This window comes from Notolabrus celidotus, chromosome 8, assembly GCF_009762535.1.
Source record: "Notolabrus celidotus isolate fNotCel1 chromosome 8, fNotCel1.pri, whole genome shotgun sequence".
In the NCBI taxonomy this organism is placed as follows: Eukaryota; Metazoa; Chordata; class Actinopteri; order Labriformes; family Labridae; genus Notolabrus; species Notolabrus celidotus.
This window is the reverse complement of record NC_048279.1, coordinates 3826603-3843199: the sequence shown is the minus strand read 5'-3', so window position 1 is coordinate 3843199 and position 16597 is coordinate 3826603. Positions and strand designations below refer to the sequence as shown.

The window sequence follows — 16597 nt, the reverse complement described above, 5'->3', positions numbered from 1 at the left end:
AATTTTGATTGACTTGGGGCAGGGGTTCCAAAACTTTTCAGCCCGCGACCCCCAAAATATAGGTGCCAAAGACTCGCGACCCCCACTGTCCCTCAAAGTGATTTAAAGTGTCTTCATTTAGCTGGTCTGCAGAAAATGACCCTACCTATATGAACATGTGTCTGTGTTTCCTGTGCCTTTATGTGCTTTTGATAATTCCCTGTTTACTAACCCTAAACTTAGGAGTCATCTGACAACAAAGAAAGGCAGAAAACTCATTACATTTTCTATTTTCAAGGTTTTATTTCAAGTTTAGCCACTACTTTTGTCCATATTTTTTATTATAATGGGTAAAATGTACTATTTTTAGATCACTTTAAAAAAACATTCTTGAAGACATGACCCCCATTTTAGCGACCCCCCAGGGGGTCCCGACCCACACTTTGGGAACCCCTGACTTGGCGTATGATCTGTTTGGTTTTGCAGGAAGAGTCAGAGATTTGGTGAATGTAGTTTGAAAATGGTGTTTTGTGCTAATAGTGTTGAGAAAGTCGTGGAGGATGTAGAGAAATGTGTTTTAGCACTTGATAAATACTGTCATATCAGTCAGTGTGTGCTGGTTCGGTCTCTCCAGGTGTTCTCCTCTCCCCTCTCAGGTATTACACAGTGCGGTGACGTCATGTGAAGCTCGCGCTTGTTGTCTTAATTTGAAAGCGTGACCGGAAGCAGGTGTATTGGGTGTCGTGCCGCCGTCTTGACGCAGCAGCAGCTCCTCCGGTAACGATGATGTCTGCCGCCGTCACCGGAACGTTACCTGGATGAGACACATCCAGCTGTGTCCTCGCGCACCGCACCGGAGCGTGCCCGGCGCGAGACAGGACCACGGTCACCGGCGGGACGCCTCGTGCCTCTCCGTTCACCGGAGGAACACACCGAGCGGTCCCCGGAGACCTGCTCAGGACGGGCAGAGGGGGTCTGGATCTGTTGCCTGGGTGAATCCACCAACGCGTTAGCATCCGGGTAACAGGGCTAGCTTTAATCTCAGGTACAGAACGGGACTACGAGGAGCTTTACACCCGAAATCACAGGTGACATCTCGTGCTCCCGGTGGACCCGGCTCCGAATGAAGGTGTGCTGAGACCTGGGCCCGGTATTCCGTCCTGAGCACGAGACCTACCTGAGAGGTGAGGGAGGGCTTGATGTAAGGCTATGTTAGCATGTGATGGAGGTAAGCTGCTGATAGAGAACATGGACTTCCTCCTCTCTCTCTGCTAGAGGCCCACAGCTCCATGGAGTCCTTCCTGCAGATAGCGCCCCACTCCCTGGCCATAGTGCTGTCCAGGACCGGGGCAGGGGCCGGGACCGGGGAGGCGGGGGGAGTGTCGGAGAGCTCCGAGCTGCCCCGGCACCACACCGGGTACGAGATCTTTGCGGATTTTAAAGCGGAGAACTCGCAGCAGCATGTGTGGAACCAGAGGATCACCGAGGCCGTGTCCGAGACCTTCTTTCTGGGCTGGATAGACGAGCACGTGCTGCTGATCCAGGGGAAGGAGGACCACCTGGAGGTGCTGAGGGAGGGATGGATGCGGAGGTCCCTGAACCCGCCGCGGGGATTCACCATCAAATACCTGGGTAAGGCCTCAGAGCAGGGGCGTGTTTCAGACTGTGTGCTGGGGCTCTGACTCATGCAGGGGGGGCATGGAGTTTCTGACCCCCCCCCACATTACACACACACACACACACACACACACACACACACACACACACACACACACACACACACACAGAGATAAACATACTGTTCTAGTGGATATCATCATTTATCATTTTTATCCCCACTGACTAACTTCTTTAAACCAAAGCACCATGAAGAAGTTTAACTTTGTGTATTGTGTTAAACTTTAAAAAAAGGGATGTACACAATTAATTGATTATCGATTAATTGATTGTTAAGAAATTACAAAACACGCATTTTTGTTTTCAATTTTCCGTCACGTGAACAAACATCATGTGGTCTCATATTTGGTTCATCTATCAGGGAGGTGATTGAAGTTTAAAGCATGTTTCAAAGTGAATCAGCTGTTAAAGGTGTTGAGCACAGCAGAGACACTCAGCTGGTGGCTGCAGCTGAGTGACAGGTCTCCATGAGCGCTTTTTTAAAAGAGAATCAATACACAACTGCTGCGAACAGAGACACAGATATGAAGGTTGATAACTTTAAACAGGACATTTCCACCTTCGGATACAAAGCCAACAGACTGGTGGGAATTGTTAGTACGCTTTGTTTGCATACCAGCAACATCAGAGCCGTTTACTGCAGCTGGACTGATGATGACCCGGTTACACTCCTGGCTGACACCTGATCAAATACACATGTTTATTTTTCTGAATAAGAACAAGTAGACAGAAAACTACTCGTACTTTTCTGTTAGTATTATGAGCCTTCACATTATAAGACTGTCCACAGAGAATATTTTTATGAGCCTGATCGTTGATGATCAGTGGTAAACATGTTGTACCCATCTTCAATACTGTCAGTTATATGCAGTTTAATTGTTGCTGTAGAAAATACAATTCGGGGGAAAAAACGTATTTGGCCTTGTTTTTGACATAAGAATAATAATGTTTTTTTTTGTATTGAGTAATCGATAATTGATCGTTAACATTTCCAAAATATCAATCACAAAAAATACTTAAAATGTACATCCCTACTTTAAAATGTAACAGAGTGACAGCCTCCTCTGAGGTCTCTAAGGACTCAATAAGGAAACATAAGTCACCAACATGATACAGAGCAACACATATAAGGCGTTTTTCAACCGCAGGGACTTTACCCCTGAACTACGTGTGTTTCGAACAGAGGAACCAGGGTCTAAATGTAGTTCAGGTGTAGATAATCTCCCCCCTGAAAAGCCCCTGCTAGGGGGGTAGTACTTTTCAAAGGTCCCGGGACTTTCGGGGGGCAGGGCCTGCAATGCTGAACGTGTCTGATTGGTAGATTAACCTCAGTGTTTTTATTCCTCCCTCCGTCCACAATAACATCACACACATCTGTGATTCACTTGATTTCTCTTTCTTTCATTAGTTTTTATTTGTTCTATCTTTTTTGTATGTGTGTGTACTTTTCAAAAGAAGAAGCTGTGATTCTCTTGATTTAGCAGCTTGTAACAGTAGTCTTCTCTCAGCCCACCGTGAATGGGTCTCTCCCGGTGTTCCAGTTTTAAAAGTGACCCTGTAAACTGGAGACCTTCAGCTGAACGTGTCAGTGTTTGTGGAGTTTACACAGCTGTTGAAACACAGAGGGAGTTCCTGTGAATGCAAACTAGTTAAGTTTTTATTAAGATTTCAAAATATCCTCATCAGATATTTAATGATCGTCTAAAGACGTTTATGAGGGATGCATCCGGCTGAAAGTCTCCAGTTAACAGGGTCGCTGTTTAAACCAAAACACCGGCCGATCTCTGCCACGGCTTTTTGAGTTCAAAAGGATTTTAAAGGCGTGTTGAAATGTCTTTGCTACTCGCGCTTATCTCCTCTCACGTGTTGATTCAGTGGATCCATCTGTGATGAAGTATAGAACCATCTAAAACAGACCAGCTGAGTCTCTTCATGCTAACAGGCTAACTGTTGTGTTGCTCATAATGATACCTGCCTGTCCGTCTGCTTCTATGGTGTCATCTGTGATGAATGGCATTCCTCTTTGTTTTACTGCCCTCTACTGGTCTGGTGGTGTAGTGCATTTACTTTTTTTTCTCTCCATACATCACTGGCCTGATTTGCACAATCTACCCAGGACTTCAGCCCGTGATCGAAACGCAGACAACAATGGGGGCACAGGAACCTTTAAGTTCCGGGTAAAGTAGTTCTGGGGGCTAAAAGACCCCAGAACTCTTGGTCGAAATGCACCTATGTCTGATTTTTAAGCCCCGCCTCTTACAAAGCAAATAACCAATCACATGTTGGGATTTTGGGGTGGCACCTGGGTGGTCCAATGAGACTTTGAGGGTGCTGGGGGGACTAGCCCCTGCCTCATCTGTGTGTGATTGTGTTTGTGTTTGTTGCACAGCAGCCCTCACCAGTGTGTGTTTGTGTGACACATCAGGTGGAAGCTGCTGGTGCACACTGAGCACTGTAATAAGCTGCTACATCACACCTTGAAGCTCTGAGGTGGAGAACGTGATAGCAGCATGTTCAGCCTGTAATTAAACGCTGATAGTTCACTTTTAGTTGATGCCTCCTGCTTCACCTGCACGGTCTGCACATGCTCACTAACACACAACATGGAGTCTGTTGTTTAACCCATGCATGTTCTGAGTTGCTTATCTCATCCTTTTATTGTCTGCAGAACTTTGAAATATGAGTTTAATGTCTCACATAACCCTGACGTAACCTCCAGCTTGGGTAGTCTGGGTTGACTGCCTCAACTGAACCTTCTTGAACCCATGTCTCCACCCCCCAGCCACTCTTGGGTGGTCCTCCTGTGTCTGTGCTGAGCTCCATGCAGGCTTCAGCTCCTCTTCATCACCAATCAGAAACAAACGGCACACACAGACCAGTAGACCATGTGTCCACTTCTTCTTCTTCTTCTTCTTGGTGACTCTCTTAGGTGTCTCTTCAGAAGAGACCTGTTTCTCTCCTGCTCACCTGTCATTAAGTCAGTCTGGGACACATACAGACGTACAGCACCTTCATATGTGAGCTGACTGTCTCCTCTCTGTGTTTAAACTCCCATATCTTAGGTTGCAGTGTGTGTGTGTGTGTGTGTGTGTGTGTGTGTGTGTGTGTGTGTGTGTGTGTGTGTGTGTGTGTGTGTGTGTGTGTGTGTGTGTGTGTGTGTGTGTGTGTGTGTGTGTGTGTGTGTGTGTGTGTGTGTGTGTGTGTATATATGTGTGTGTGTGTGTGTGTAAGCAGGTTTTCTGCTCTGATTAAAGAAAAGAAAGGCAGGAGGGCCATGAATAGAAGTCTTATTCTCCCCACCACCACAGGCATTTACACACACACACACACACACACACACACACACACACACACACACACACACACACACACACACACACACACACACACACACACACACACACAGTATCAGATATATTTGACCTGTGTTCTGAGGAGCTCTCTGATTTGTCATCCTCTGAGCTCTTGTCACTGCTCTCCAGACTGAAGGACCAGGATGTGTATCGGGGTCCATGACACCATAGATTCAGCTGTTTAGACGAAGTCAGTAACCTGGTCTGTTGTTTGTGATGCTATAATTTAGCTTTTATACCTCCTGACACTCAGGTTACTTTATTTCCTGTTCAGATAAGAAAGGTACTTTTATTGTGAAAGGATGTGGAAGGTACTTCCTTTTAGAAACCTTGAGGTCTGTGTCCTCCTCTCTGTAACTAGGGTTAATCGGCGTGCGTTGACGATTTATGGACGATTTATGGACGAATGTGGGCGTGAGGCTGATTCATGTGTCCATAATTCGTGTGTCATTCGTTCATTCGATTTTCAAAATAAAACCCAAAATGAAAACGAAAATGAAAACAGGGATAACAACTCTATTGAATGAAAATGAAAAAATGAAATGAAAAATGGGGGAAACTGATAATAATAGTTGTAAGAGCCATATGTGTGTCAATATTATGTGTGGACTGTTTGTTTGTTTGATGCACTTGTGTGGACACTAGGTGGCGGGTGTGTCAAACCAGGTGTTAAAAAGCATATAGGGAAGACGACCCAATCAGTGGCAGGTGCGCTGCCTACCGGGTAGCAAACAGTTTTTGACCGTCTCGTTCCATCTCGTTATGTTTTGTCATCGTATTGTCTACAACAGATGTAAGCCTGTAATTCTACAAGTTCGATTAGATGCAAGTGTGGATTGATCGGCTGTGCGTATATTGTATGTCGGTATAATAAACCTGTTGATGTCAGAGCACGAGCGGACTTCATTCATTCATCCTGACGAGGAGGATGCGTCAACTGAGTCCCGGTAAAGCAGCCCATCAGTGGCTTATAGGTGTTTTGTTTCGTTTGGCGAAAGCAAGCCACTACAATAGTTTTATCTGATTTTCGTTTCGATTTCGAAACTTGAGTGACCCGGAAGTGAACTTTACTCAGAAGTAAAGACAAGAAGAAACAAGCTTTAGTGTTATGGCTGGACTAGAGAACTACTCGGAGCTCGCACAGCACTTTTTTTCGGGATGGCAAAACCTATGCAGAGATTTCCACCGCGCTGCAGGAGGTCAGAGTGCCAAGGTGCTCTGAAATGTCCGTTAGAAGGTTTTGTGCCCAAAACAACCTCAGGAGGAACAGACACACAGCTGGGGGCGGCAATCCTGTCTTCAGAAGACAACTTCATGTGTTTCCATTTAAACAGTGAAAAACATACAGGCCTACGCTCTACATTATTTACACTGTGGACACAGGGACATTTAGCTATTTTGATTTAGTCCAATGTGGAGAAGCTATTTGCCACACATAAAGCAGCAGTACGGGGAGAGGTCATCCACTAGTTTATAGATAGACGTCAGTGGTTATGCACGCAGGGATTAACCAGCTTCACTATTAACCATGCTTTAACACGTCGCTGTTAACTAAGAGGGGCCAGTACATCCATGACAAGTGACTCCTGTGCACCTGACGTAATGAAGGAAACACACAGATCAAAGAATAACTAACCAACATGTGAAGGATAACGTGGATCAGAGGCCTGAAGGCCAATTCCATCAGATCCGTGTCCAGTCAGTTTCTGATCCGTCATAGAACCAGATCTGATAGGTTTCTAATCTAGTCAATGTGTTAACTTCCACTGGATCCGCTCCGTTGCATTCCGGTGTTCCAGCTTCTCTAACCGGAGGTTTTCATTTTGTTTTGGTGAAACCTGACTTCCTGTCCCGCTCCATCTGCTCTGTTGAGATTGTTGCGTCGTTTCTTGCATCCGGCAAAAATAGAAGTCTTGTTTATCTGATCCGGAGGACTCTGACCTGATGGATCAGAAATGGAGCTGGAACGCAACGGAGCGGATCCAGTGGAAGTTAACACATTGACTAGAATAGAAACCTATCAGATCCAGTGCTTTGACGGATCTGGTGGAATTTGGCCTTGATACGACAGGTCAGAGGTTTTCAGAGGACCAGATGCAGAGATTTCCAACGATTTCAGAGGACCAGAAAGCCAACATGGATGAGGAGAGGAGGAGGAGAATCCTTGATTCAATAATTACTGCGGGAAAACCTCGGTCACATGACTCCAGCTGTCCGGCGCTCCTGCTCCTTTCTGCGTTCCGAAAATGCAACCAGTGGGTGTTGAAGGACGAGAGAGCACGGAGCCGGACCGCACACAGATCTGGGCACCCTGTAGCTGTAGACTTCTATTGGGGACTACATTCAGTGGTGGATGAATCCACATCATTCTACATTGAGTATGTCAGTGTTTCTCTCTGAGGTGTGTGTTTGAAGACTCAGTGTAGCTCTCCGACAGGAAGTCAGGATGTGTTCTAATTAACTGAACTATAAAACTTAATGTCTGTCTGCTCCCCTTCCACACTGTGTCCGTGTGTGTGTGTGTGTGCGTGCGTGTGTATGTATGTCTGTGTGTGAACGAACGCGTGTGTTGCTTAGAAGTACAAAGGCACCTCTAACATTACTCAGCAGATCAAGTTACTACAGCTATGTGGCGTCTCTAGTCACACACACACACACACACACACACACACACACACACACACACACACACACACACACACACACACACACACACACACACACACACACACACCTGGTCGTGTACAGGCAGATGAGGTGAATTTTGAGGTAATTTAGCTGAGTCTTTCATCAGGAGGAAAATTACTTTAACTATCACAGACCTGTGTGTGTGTGTGTGTGTGTGTGTGTGTGTGTCTGCGTGCCTGCCTGCCTGCAGGCGTGGGGTTTCCTCCCCCTCTCTGTCTGTGTTTTGTTGGTTTGACTCCTTCAATAGTTTGTCTTTAATTAATGTCGTTACAGAGTCAGAGCTGTGTGCTGACAGGATGTTCACCGTTACTAACACACACACACACACACACACACACACACACACACACACACACACACACACACACACACACACACACACACACACACACACACACACACACACACACACACTCACACACAGCTAACTGTAACTTAAGACTTGACTGTAATGTTGTGAGAGTGTTCAGACACCCTAACATGAGTTGCTTCCTGTTTGAACTTTCACAATAAAACACTTTTCTGGACGTGGTTTTGATTCAGCTCCGAAGATCAAGACTCAATAAGTCTGTCATAATTACGTCACAATCATCAAAGGGAACATTCTTTATTATTTAATATTCCAATAACACACTTTTATTTTATAAAAACAATGAACATAAGTTGATTTCATTTATTCATTTACAAGCTGACACATTTAGACAGGTGGTGATATACAAAACAGAGAGAGAGAGAACTCAAATGCAGTACATTCGGCCTCACAAATACAGTATAGATAATGATGATGAAAGTATGTGTTCTCCTGGTACTTAGCATACGTTAAAGTAGATAAAGATGGCTGTGATAATTAATTAAGGGAAATTTAGTGATTTAGCATAAGAGCTATCGACAGCAACTGGAATTGATGCAGCATGCTCACCGATGGACCAAAGCGGCAACCTCCAGTCCAATGAGGAAGTGTTAAAAACTGCAGTTCATCCAGTGTCCGCTTGAGGCTGGCTCCTGAAGTACCGGAAACCACATACACACCCATTCAAAGAAGACGATCTTTACAGCAGAAATAAACATGTTTACAGTCTGGTACAAAAAACAAGTGTAGTCTGGATGGATCATTTCTCTATCAGCACACACTGTACGGGGGGTGAAGTTCTTTATAACGTGGCAATTTCAAAGATATTAAGATTACGAGTTTTCCATTATGAGAGGCACAGCTGACTTGACTGACAGGCGGGAACACTGTAGCTGTTGGCTAGGAGGCTCAAAGCCCGCCTCTTTACCTTACAATCGCTCAACAGCGGCAATATGGCTCCCGCCAACGATTGGCTTTAAAACAGCGCTTCAGAAACAGATGGGTGACGTCATGGATACTACGTCCATTATTTACACAGTCTATGGTCGGACCACACAGTGTTCCAATCCTTCACAGTCCATGTTTAAACCCAACTGGGACGTGGTATGTTGTTGGTCTCATTATTTTCCCTCACAGCAGGAAGCAGGAAGACGCTGCAACAGCTTAACTACGGTGTGCTGAAAGGGACAAAAGAAATCAGTTAAGAAGATGAATAAAGTAATATTTTACTACAGGAACTGTAATCCCATCAGGATTAACATGGTAACACAGACGGTTCTAATATGGTCACACATGTTAATGAAGAGTCAATATACAATGAAAAAATGCTAGTGCACAAAATACAATGTAACAGTGTGGAGTTCATATGAAGTCTGTTTCTTCCTCCTGTGTTCAGTTCAGTGTTGTGTTTTCTGTTTGTGATGCTGTACACCTGTTTGTCCACTAGATGGCAACAGTACACAGTAAGAAGTGACCCAGTGTTCTTACTCTGTGGTGTTTCCAGTCCACACCAGCCTGACACTGATACTGTGTGTGTGTGTCTGTGTGTGTGTGTCTGTGTGTGCGTGTCTGTGTGTGTGTGTGTGTATGTGTGTGTGTCTGTGAGATGTCTACAGCCTGTGTTCACCTGCATCTCTGTCTCTAGCAGACATCAGTGTAAGAAGGTGGGCCATGCTGCCCCCTGCTGTCCATCTGTGGGACAACATGTACTCAGGTGTGTTCTGTGCTGTATGTGGTGAGTCGCCTGCTGTGTGTACGTAGTGTGACATGATGACAGCGAGAAAAGGACTTGAACACTAACCGAGGATGGTTTAGTCCGAGACATCTCTCGTTAAAAAAAACACTTTGACCAACAGAAAAGCCAGACGTGGATGTGAGCCTCACACGGGAGTTCCACCAGGTCCATGTCCGGTCCGGCTCCGTGCTCTCTCGCCCGTCAACACCCACTGGTTGTGTTTTCAGAACACAGCACGGAGCAGGACCTCCGGACAGCTGGAGTCATGTGACCGAGGTTTTCCCGCAGTAATCACTGAATCAAGGATTCTCCTCCTCCTCCTCTCCTCATCCATGTTGTCTTTCTGGTCCTCTGAAAACCTCTGACCTGTTGACTCCAGGCCTGGCTCCGCTCATCATGACTTTGGTTTGTTGTTGTAGTTAAGTGAAATACGATCTGGTGATAACACAGAGTGTTTTATTCTGAAAATTAACCGGATGTTTTCATTTTGTTTTGGTGAAACCTGACTTCCTGTCCCGCTCCATCTGCTCTGTTGAGATTGATGCGTCGTGCTCCAGCATTCGGCAAATATAGAAGTCTTGTGTATCTGATCCAGAGGACTCCGACCTGCCGGATCAGAGACACAGCCGGAACGCAACAGAGTGGATCCAGTGGAAGTTAACACATTGACTAGATTAGAAACCCATCAGATCTGGTGCTGTGACCGGACACGGATCCAGTGGTATTTGACCGTAAGGTTTGGGAGCTAGAGCTTTGAAGAGTGAAGTTGTTGTCACCATCTTGTTTTGGTCGTCAAAGATGATCGTATTGGAAATACATAGTTATAAAGTTTGTGTATGTGGCTGATGAATCAGATGCTCATTTAACCATCCTGTTTCACACTGAGGGAGATTCTTCTGTCATGTGTTATGTCTAACCTGTAGTGCTGCAACCGTCCACTCACCAGGACCGTATCTCTGGTTGATGGGCCAAACTGCCATCATGGTAAATGGACTGTTTTTTGAAAGCTCTGTCTCTAGTCTTACATGTCACATTCACTCATTCACACCAACTCCAGACACAGATGGCAGAAGATGATATGTAAAGCCCCCATCAGTGTTAGCTTATCCCACTCACGCACCACTGGCACAGCCAAAGGGGGCAATTTTGGGGGTAAGGGTTTTGACCAAGGCCCCCTTGCATGTGGACAGCAGGACCTGGAGTTGAACCCCCCAACCTTCTGATTGAGAGAGGACTGACTCTCCCGACTCTAAAGCTCTGCTACACAGATATAAAGGAGCACAGGTGATGATGTCATCTGGTAGCACGGCGTGGTTTGTCAGTATGTTGATCTAGTAAATGGAGATAAAGTTGTATGTAGGCTGTGTCTGGTTAAACTGACATATAACCACTCCACCAGAGCAACAAGGAACCAGCACAGGCATGAGGATGCTAACCTGCAAGGAGGACTGAAGGCTGCTGGAGCTAGCTCTGCACACTAATGGCCCTTTTCCACTACACAGTTCCAGCCCTACTCGACTCGGCTTGACCCGGCTCTACTCAACTCTACTCGGTTTGGGTTTCTTTTCCACCAGCCCAAGTACCGACTCACGGTGGGCGGGGTCATCATAACACAGCTGCGTGAAACTGCGTTCACGTCATTTTGAACGCGACACAAACACAACAATCACAAACAATGGAGGACATGGAGGCAATGGTGTACTTGCTGCTCGGTCTGTGGCTTTTTGTCACAGGTCGAGTGAGAGAGGAAAGAAAAAGAAAGGCAGAAGAGTGCTGATGTCGTTTTTTAAAAATGGCTAATTGGTTGATTCCTGTGTTGGGCGTCGCGCTCATGACTCTGCGGTGACGACATCCTATGACCAATCAGTGGCCGGCAGTCCGTCGACTTCACCTTTTAGTATCGGCTCAGCTCGCTTGGAACCAGAGCAGAGCAGGTATGAAAAACTGGTATCTGACACGAGGTACTGCACCCGTGGAGACACAACACAAACCGAGTAGAGCCGGGTCAAGTCGAGTAGAGTAGGGCTAAGACGGGCCAGTGGAAAAGGGCCAGAAGTTAACCCGTGGACATCATCCTAACATATATTTCAGACTCACCTTGTCTAATTATCTGCCTACTCGTTCTTATTGAGAAAAAGTACGTGGTGAGGTGTCAGTCGGGAGCGCAACCGGGTCAGTCCAGTGGCAGAAAACTCAGACAACTCTGATGTTTCTGATCTGCAGACATACGTGCCAGCAACATCGGAACCATCCCACCGGTAGGGGTGCAACGGATCAAAAAACCCACAGTTTGGATCGGATCACGGTTTTGAGTCACGGATCAGATCATTTTTCGGATCAGCAAAAAAAGAAAAAAAGAAAGAAGACAAGACAAATATAACTTTGTCCTCCATTTATTTTGTAAAACACCTGTAAACTTTTGCCCATTAAATAAAAACAACATTCAACTCAAAACTTACTGCATGTGCAAAGCACCCTGTCTGTGGGCCCAGTCCTGCCTCATTCACTGTAATTCATGGCATGGCAAGTGAAGGAGCAGAGGAACTTCTAAAGTTTCACTCCATTCTTCTTTCATTTGCTGATTTTCACCGTCCACTTTTCTTTGAGCTGCAAACTTGGAACACCGTTTTCGTTCATTCTAGGGTCCTACAGCTGGCAAAGTGCCAATGTATGAACCACTCCATAAACCAAAGTGAAAGTTAAAAATTGCACTCGCAGCAGTGAACTCTAAGTGACCCAGTAACAGCCTGTCTGCGTATCGTTGACATGGAGACAAGTCCCGGTAAACACGCGGTGACCCGACCAAAACACAGAGTGAAGGGATAACAGTTCGGGGGCCACAAAGAGGCGGTCCGCGGCCCGAGTATTGAGGGCCTCTGGTCTAGTGGGTGCGCGACGGAATTTCATAACGTGGTTCAAGCACATTCAGCATTCACTGTATTTCACAGGGAAACCAAAAGGCTCCCATACATGTGACTTACAAGATGCAGGAGGGTTTTCAAGTTCCTCTGCTCCTTCACTTGCCATGACTACCGCTGCCCTTGAAGAGTGAGTGTGGATTGAACATGCAGTCATCACGTGAAAACGCGCAACTTTTTTTCTTCATCAACCGATCCGCGGACCACGTGCCGAACCGTGGAGAGGCATCCGTATGGATCACAGATCAACGATGATCCGTTGCACCACTACCCACCGGTCTGTTAGCTTTGAATCCACAGACGGGGCAATGTCCAGTGTTAAGCTCTCAATCTTTGTGTCCGTGTCGTTGTTGGTGGTATAGTTTTGTATTCTCCTCTGAAAAACAAAAGCTCTCCCCTGGAGACTTGGCGCACAGCGATGCCCGTAGCTGAGCATCTCTGATGTGCACAACACCTTTAACCCTCTGATTCACATCGAAACAGGCTTTGAACTTAAGACTTCCCAAATGGCTCATTGTAATATGAGACCGTGTGATGTTTGTTCCACGTGATGGAAAATCAAAAACAAGAATGTTCGTTTGGGTAAGTTCTTAACAATCAATACTCATTTGTTAACATCCCTACTTCAAACATTTCAATGGGGGACTCGTTAGGACTGCAGGCAGGCCAGTTCAGCACCTGGACTCTTCTACTACAGAGCCATGCTGTTGTGATCCGTGCAGAATGTGGTTTGGCGTTGTCCTCCTGAAATCTGTAAGGTCTTCCTGAAGACGTCATTGTCTAGATGGCAGCATATGTTGCTCCTAAACCTAAGTCCATGCCATGGACTCTGATGATCCCCATTCCATCAGGGACGCTGGCTTTGAACTGTGAGGTGATAACAAGCCAGGTGGTCCCTCTCCTCTTTAGAGCAGAGGACACATTGTCCATGATTTCCAAAAAGAATGTCAGATTGTGTCAAACACATAGACTGTGTATAAAACCAGAAGTGTTCACTGACTGAAGCCAAAAGATTCAGAGTTCCCCCAGGGCCTCTAACTCTTTTAAATTTGAATTAATCAGACTTAAAACAATTTGCAAACAATGAGCTGTTGTTGTTTTTTTTTTTGCAGCGTCCCAGCTCGTATGGAATTGTTTGTATATAAATTCAGGCGTACAGTAGTCATGAAGAGAGAAATGAGTTATAGAGACCCAAACTGTTTTTGTACCAGGCTGTAAACATGGTTATTTCTGCTGTAACATTTTAACATGGGGCTCTATGGGGACTGACTCACTGCAGGAGACACACTCTAGTGGACACTGGAGGAACTGCAGTGTGAAGAGGTTGCTGCTTGTTGTGGGTGTATTGCTCTCTGTTTGGCTGTGTTGCTGCCTGTTGCAGCATTTGGTCAGTGTGTTGCTAACTAGAGAGTCAACTTCAGAGCCGTGCGCTGATTGGCCGGCTCATGGACTTGGCTGCTATCCAGCTGCACTGCAAACACACACGCAGAAAGACACACAAAGACACAAAAACACATGAAGGCGTACATGTCGGTACATTTCCCCTCGCTGCTTCGGGGAGCAGGGCTCAGATTTTGGTGATGAAGAGGGGAGGGGGAGGTTGGGGTGTTGACTGACACGATTCCTCCCTCCTCTTCCTCTCCCACAACAACACAGTGCGCGACAGAGCGAGGGTGCAGCGAGAGAGAGAGAGAAGGAGAGAGAGAGGGGCGAGCGGACGGACGAGCAGACAAAGGAGAGGCAGCGCTCGCTCTGCTCTGGATTAACCCTTTGTCCTGACTACACGCTCCTTTTTCATGGTTTTCTCTCTGCTACACGTCCGCCATCATCCCCTCACCGAGCTGCACACGCTGTCTCTCCCTCTCTCTAACACACACACTCACACTCACACACACACACTCACACACACACACTCCCTGTTCTCCCAGAGGATCAACAGCTGGTGTGTGTGACGGCGTCCTGGAGGAGCGGTCGTGGATGGATGGAGGTGGAGGGGAGATCGTGTCGCTCCCTCCCTCCCTCCGCTGGCTGAGCTGCTTCGTTTCTCTCGCTCTCTTTTGTATTAGCGCCCCCCCCTCCCTCTCTCCCTCCTGTCGTCCTCCCCTTCTACTCGGGCTTTGTCTCTCTAGCAGAAGTCCACGCTGGCCCTCCCCAGCCCGGAGAGCCTCTAACCGTCCTCTCATCCCTCACACCGATGCTGCTGAAGCTAACAGCGGGAAGACCTGATGCTGGAGCTGCATGCTAAGCTAACAGCTAGCTTCTGGAGGGCTGTGGACACCTTGGCTTTGTGCGGATTTGTGCCTTAGTGTTGTGTTTGTGTGTGTGTGTGTGTGTGTTTGTTTGTGTGTGTGTGTGTGTTTGTGTGTGTGTGTGTGTGTGTGTGCAGAGTTGGAGGGAACTCCTGCTGTCCCCCTCTGATCTGGGTCCTTTCCTGTCTTGTCTCTGGGGACTTTTCGGTCGTGTCAACAGTGACGTGACCATGACCAAGTGGACTCAGGTTCTTTCTTTCCCATCGTGGAGGATGTTGTTGATCAGCTGATTCATCCGTGCTGACGCTCCAGGATGGAAATCACGTGAGGACCTGTGAACCTGCAGCCCGGGGTCAGACGCTCGACCCAAAGATTGAGAAGTTTTCAGTGGAAACTGTGTGACTAAGCGTTGTAGATAGATCTGCTGTCTGTGCGTCTGTCCGAGCGCGTGGACGATGAAGAAGTCGAGCAGCAGCAGCAGCAGCAGGCTGAGGCGGGCCTGGCCCAGCTCGGACCTCATCGAGCGCCTGCTGCCTCCTGCAGCGTCTGCAGAGCCGATCAGGACCCGTCGCTCGCGCAGTGAGAAGGACTACAAAGTCCACAAACACAGCAAGAGACACCGCTACCCTCCACAGTATGTGTGTCAGAGCCCGCCTGCATACACACATCCAGGTACTGTACAACAACAACACACACGCACACGCACGCACACACACACACACACACACACACACACACACACACACACACACACACACACACACACACACACACACACACACACACACACACACACACACACACACAATACAGTGGATCTAACAGGTCAGGTTAACACAGGTCTGGCAGTGAGACACTGTGAGCTGTTAGTCTCAGTTTAGAGTTCTAGATTCAGGCTCTACTTCAAGAGGCTGGAGCAGTACAGAGACAGTTTTTGTTCAGAGGACAGGTCAGCAGACGGAGGATGACAAGCAGCAGAAGCCTGAGGGTGGGAGTTGAACCCAGGCTGGTGCTTGAAGGACTGTGGACTCGAGGTTGGAAATCTGACAGACGTGGAGAAAAGATTTAACTACTGAGCTAAACCTGAACTCTGAGGAGAGCCCGCGCGGACAGAGTACGATCTACATTGACAGATTAGAGGATCACGTAGTGTGGGAAAGTCCTGCATATATTTATTCTATTGTTTACTATGTCATTGCATAAAACACAGCAGGGTCCAGAGAAGCAGCATCAGTGTGGATCACTTCCTCTCCCATTATTCAGGCAGATGGTCCGTGACTGATCCAGTGATAGTCAAACACTGTCTTATTATCAATAGGTCACAGCCAAGCAGCAACCTCCATTCTGAAAATATGAAGCCAATGTGGAAGTGTTAAAAACTGCAGTTCCTCGAGTGTCCACTTGAGGCTGGCTGCTGAAACACTGGAAACCACATACACACCCATTCAAAGAAGACGATCTTTACAGCAGAAATAAACATGTTTACAACCTGGTTCTAAAAACAGTTTAGGTCTGAAGAGCTCATTTCTCTATCGGCACACAATGTACGGGGGGGTTTCTATATAACTCGTTATTTAAGTTAAGTTTTGTGAAACTGGCTGACTTGACTTACAGCCAAATTCCACCAGATCTGTGTCCGGTCTGTCTCC

The 16597-nt window shown here is 46.8% G+C and overlaps 1 protein-coding gene across 2 annotated transcripts in view; it reads left to right on the top strand.

Annotated features, from left to right (window-relative positions):
- Positions 1 to 705: 705 nt before the first annotated feature.
- Positions 706 to 16597, top strand: part of LOC117817493 (storkhead-box protein 2-like) — a 71322-nt gene continuing 55430 nt past the window's right edge. The window contains exons 1-2 of one of the 2 annotated variants that reach the window (XM_034690225.1): positions 706 to 1163; positions 1255 to 1611. In XM_034690225.1, the coding sequence (XP_034546116.1) occupies positions 1269 to 1611 (343 nt within the window). In that variant the 5' untranslated portion in view covers positions 706 to 1163; positions 1255 to 1268. Of the gene's footprint in view, positions 1612 to 16597 lie in introns of both variants that reach the window. The other variant, XM_034690224.1, reaches the window with a different exon arrangement.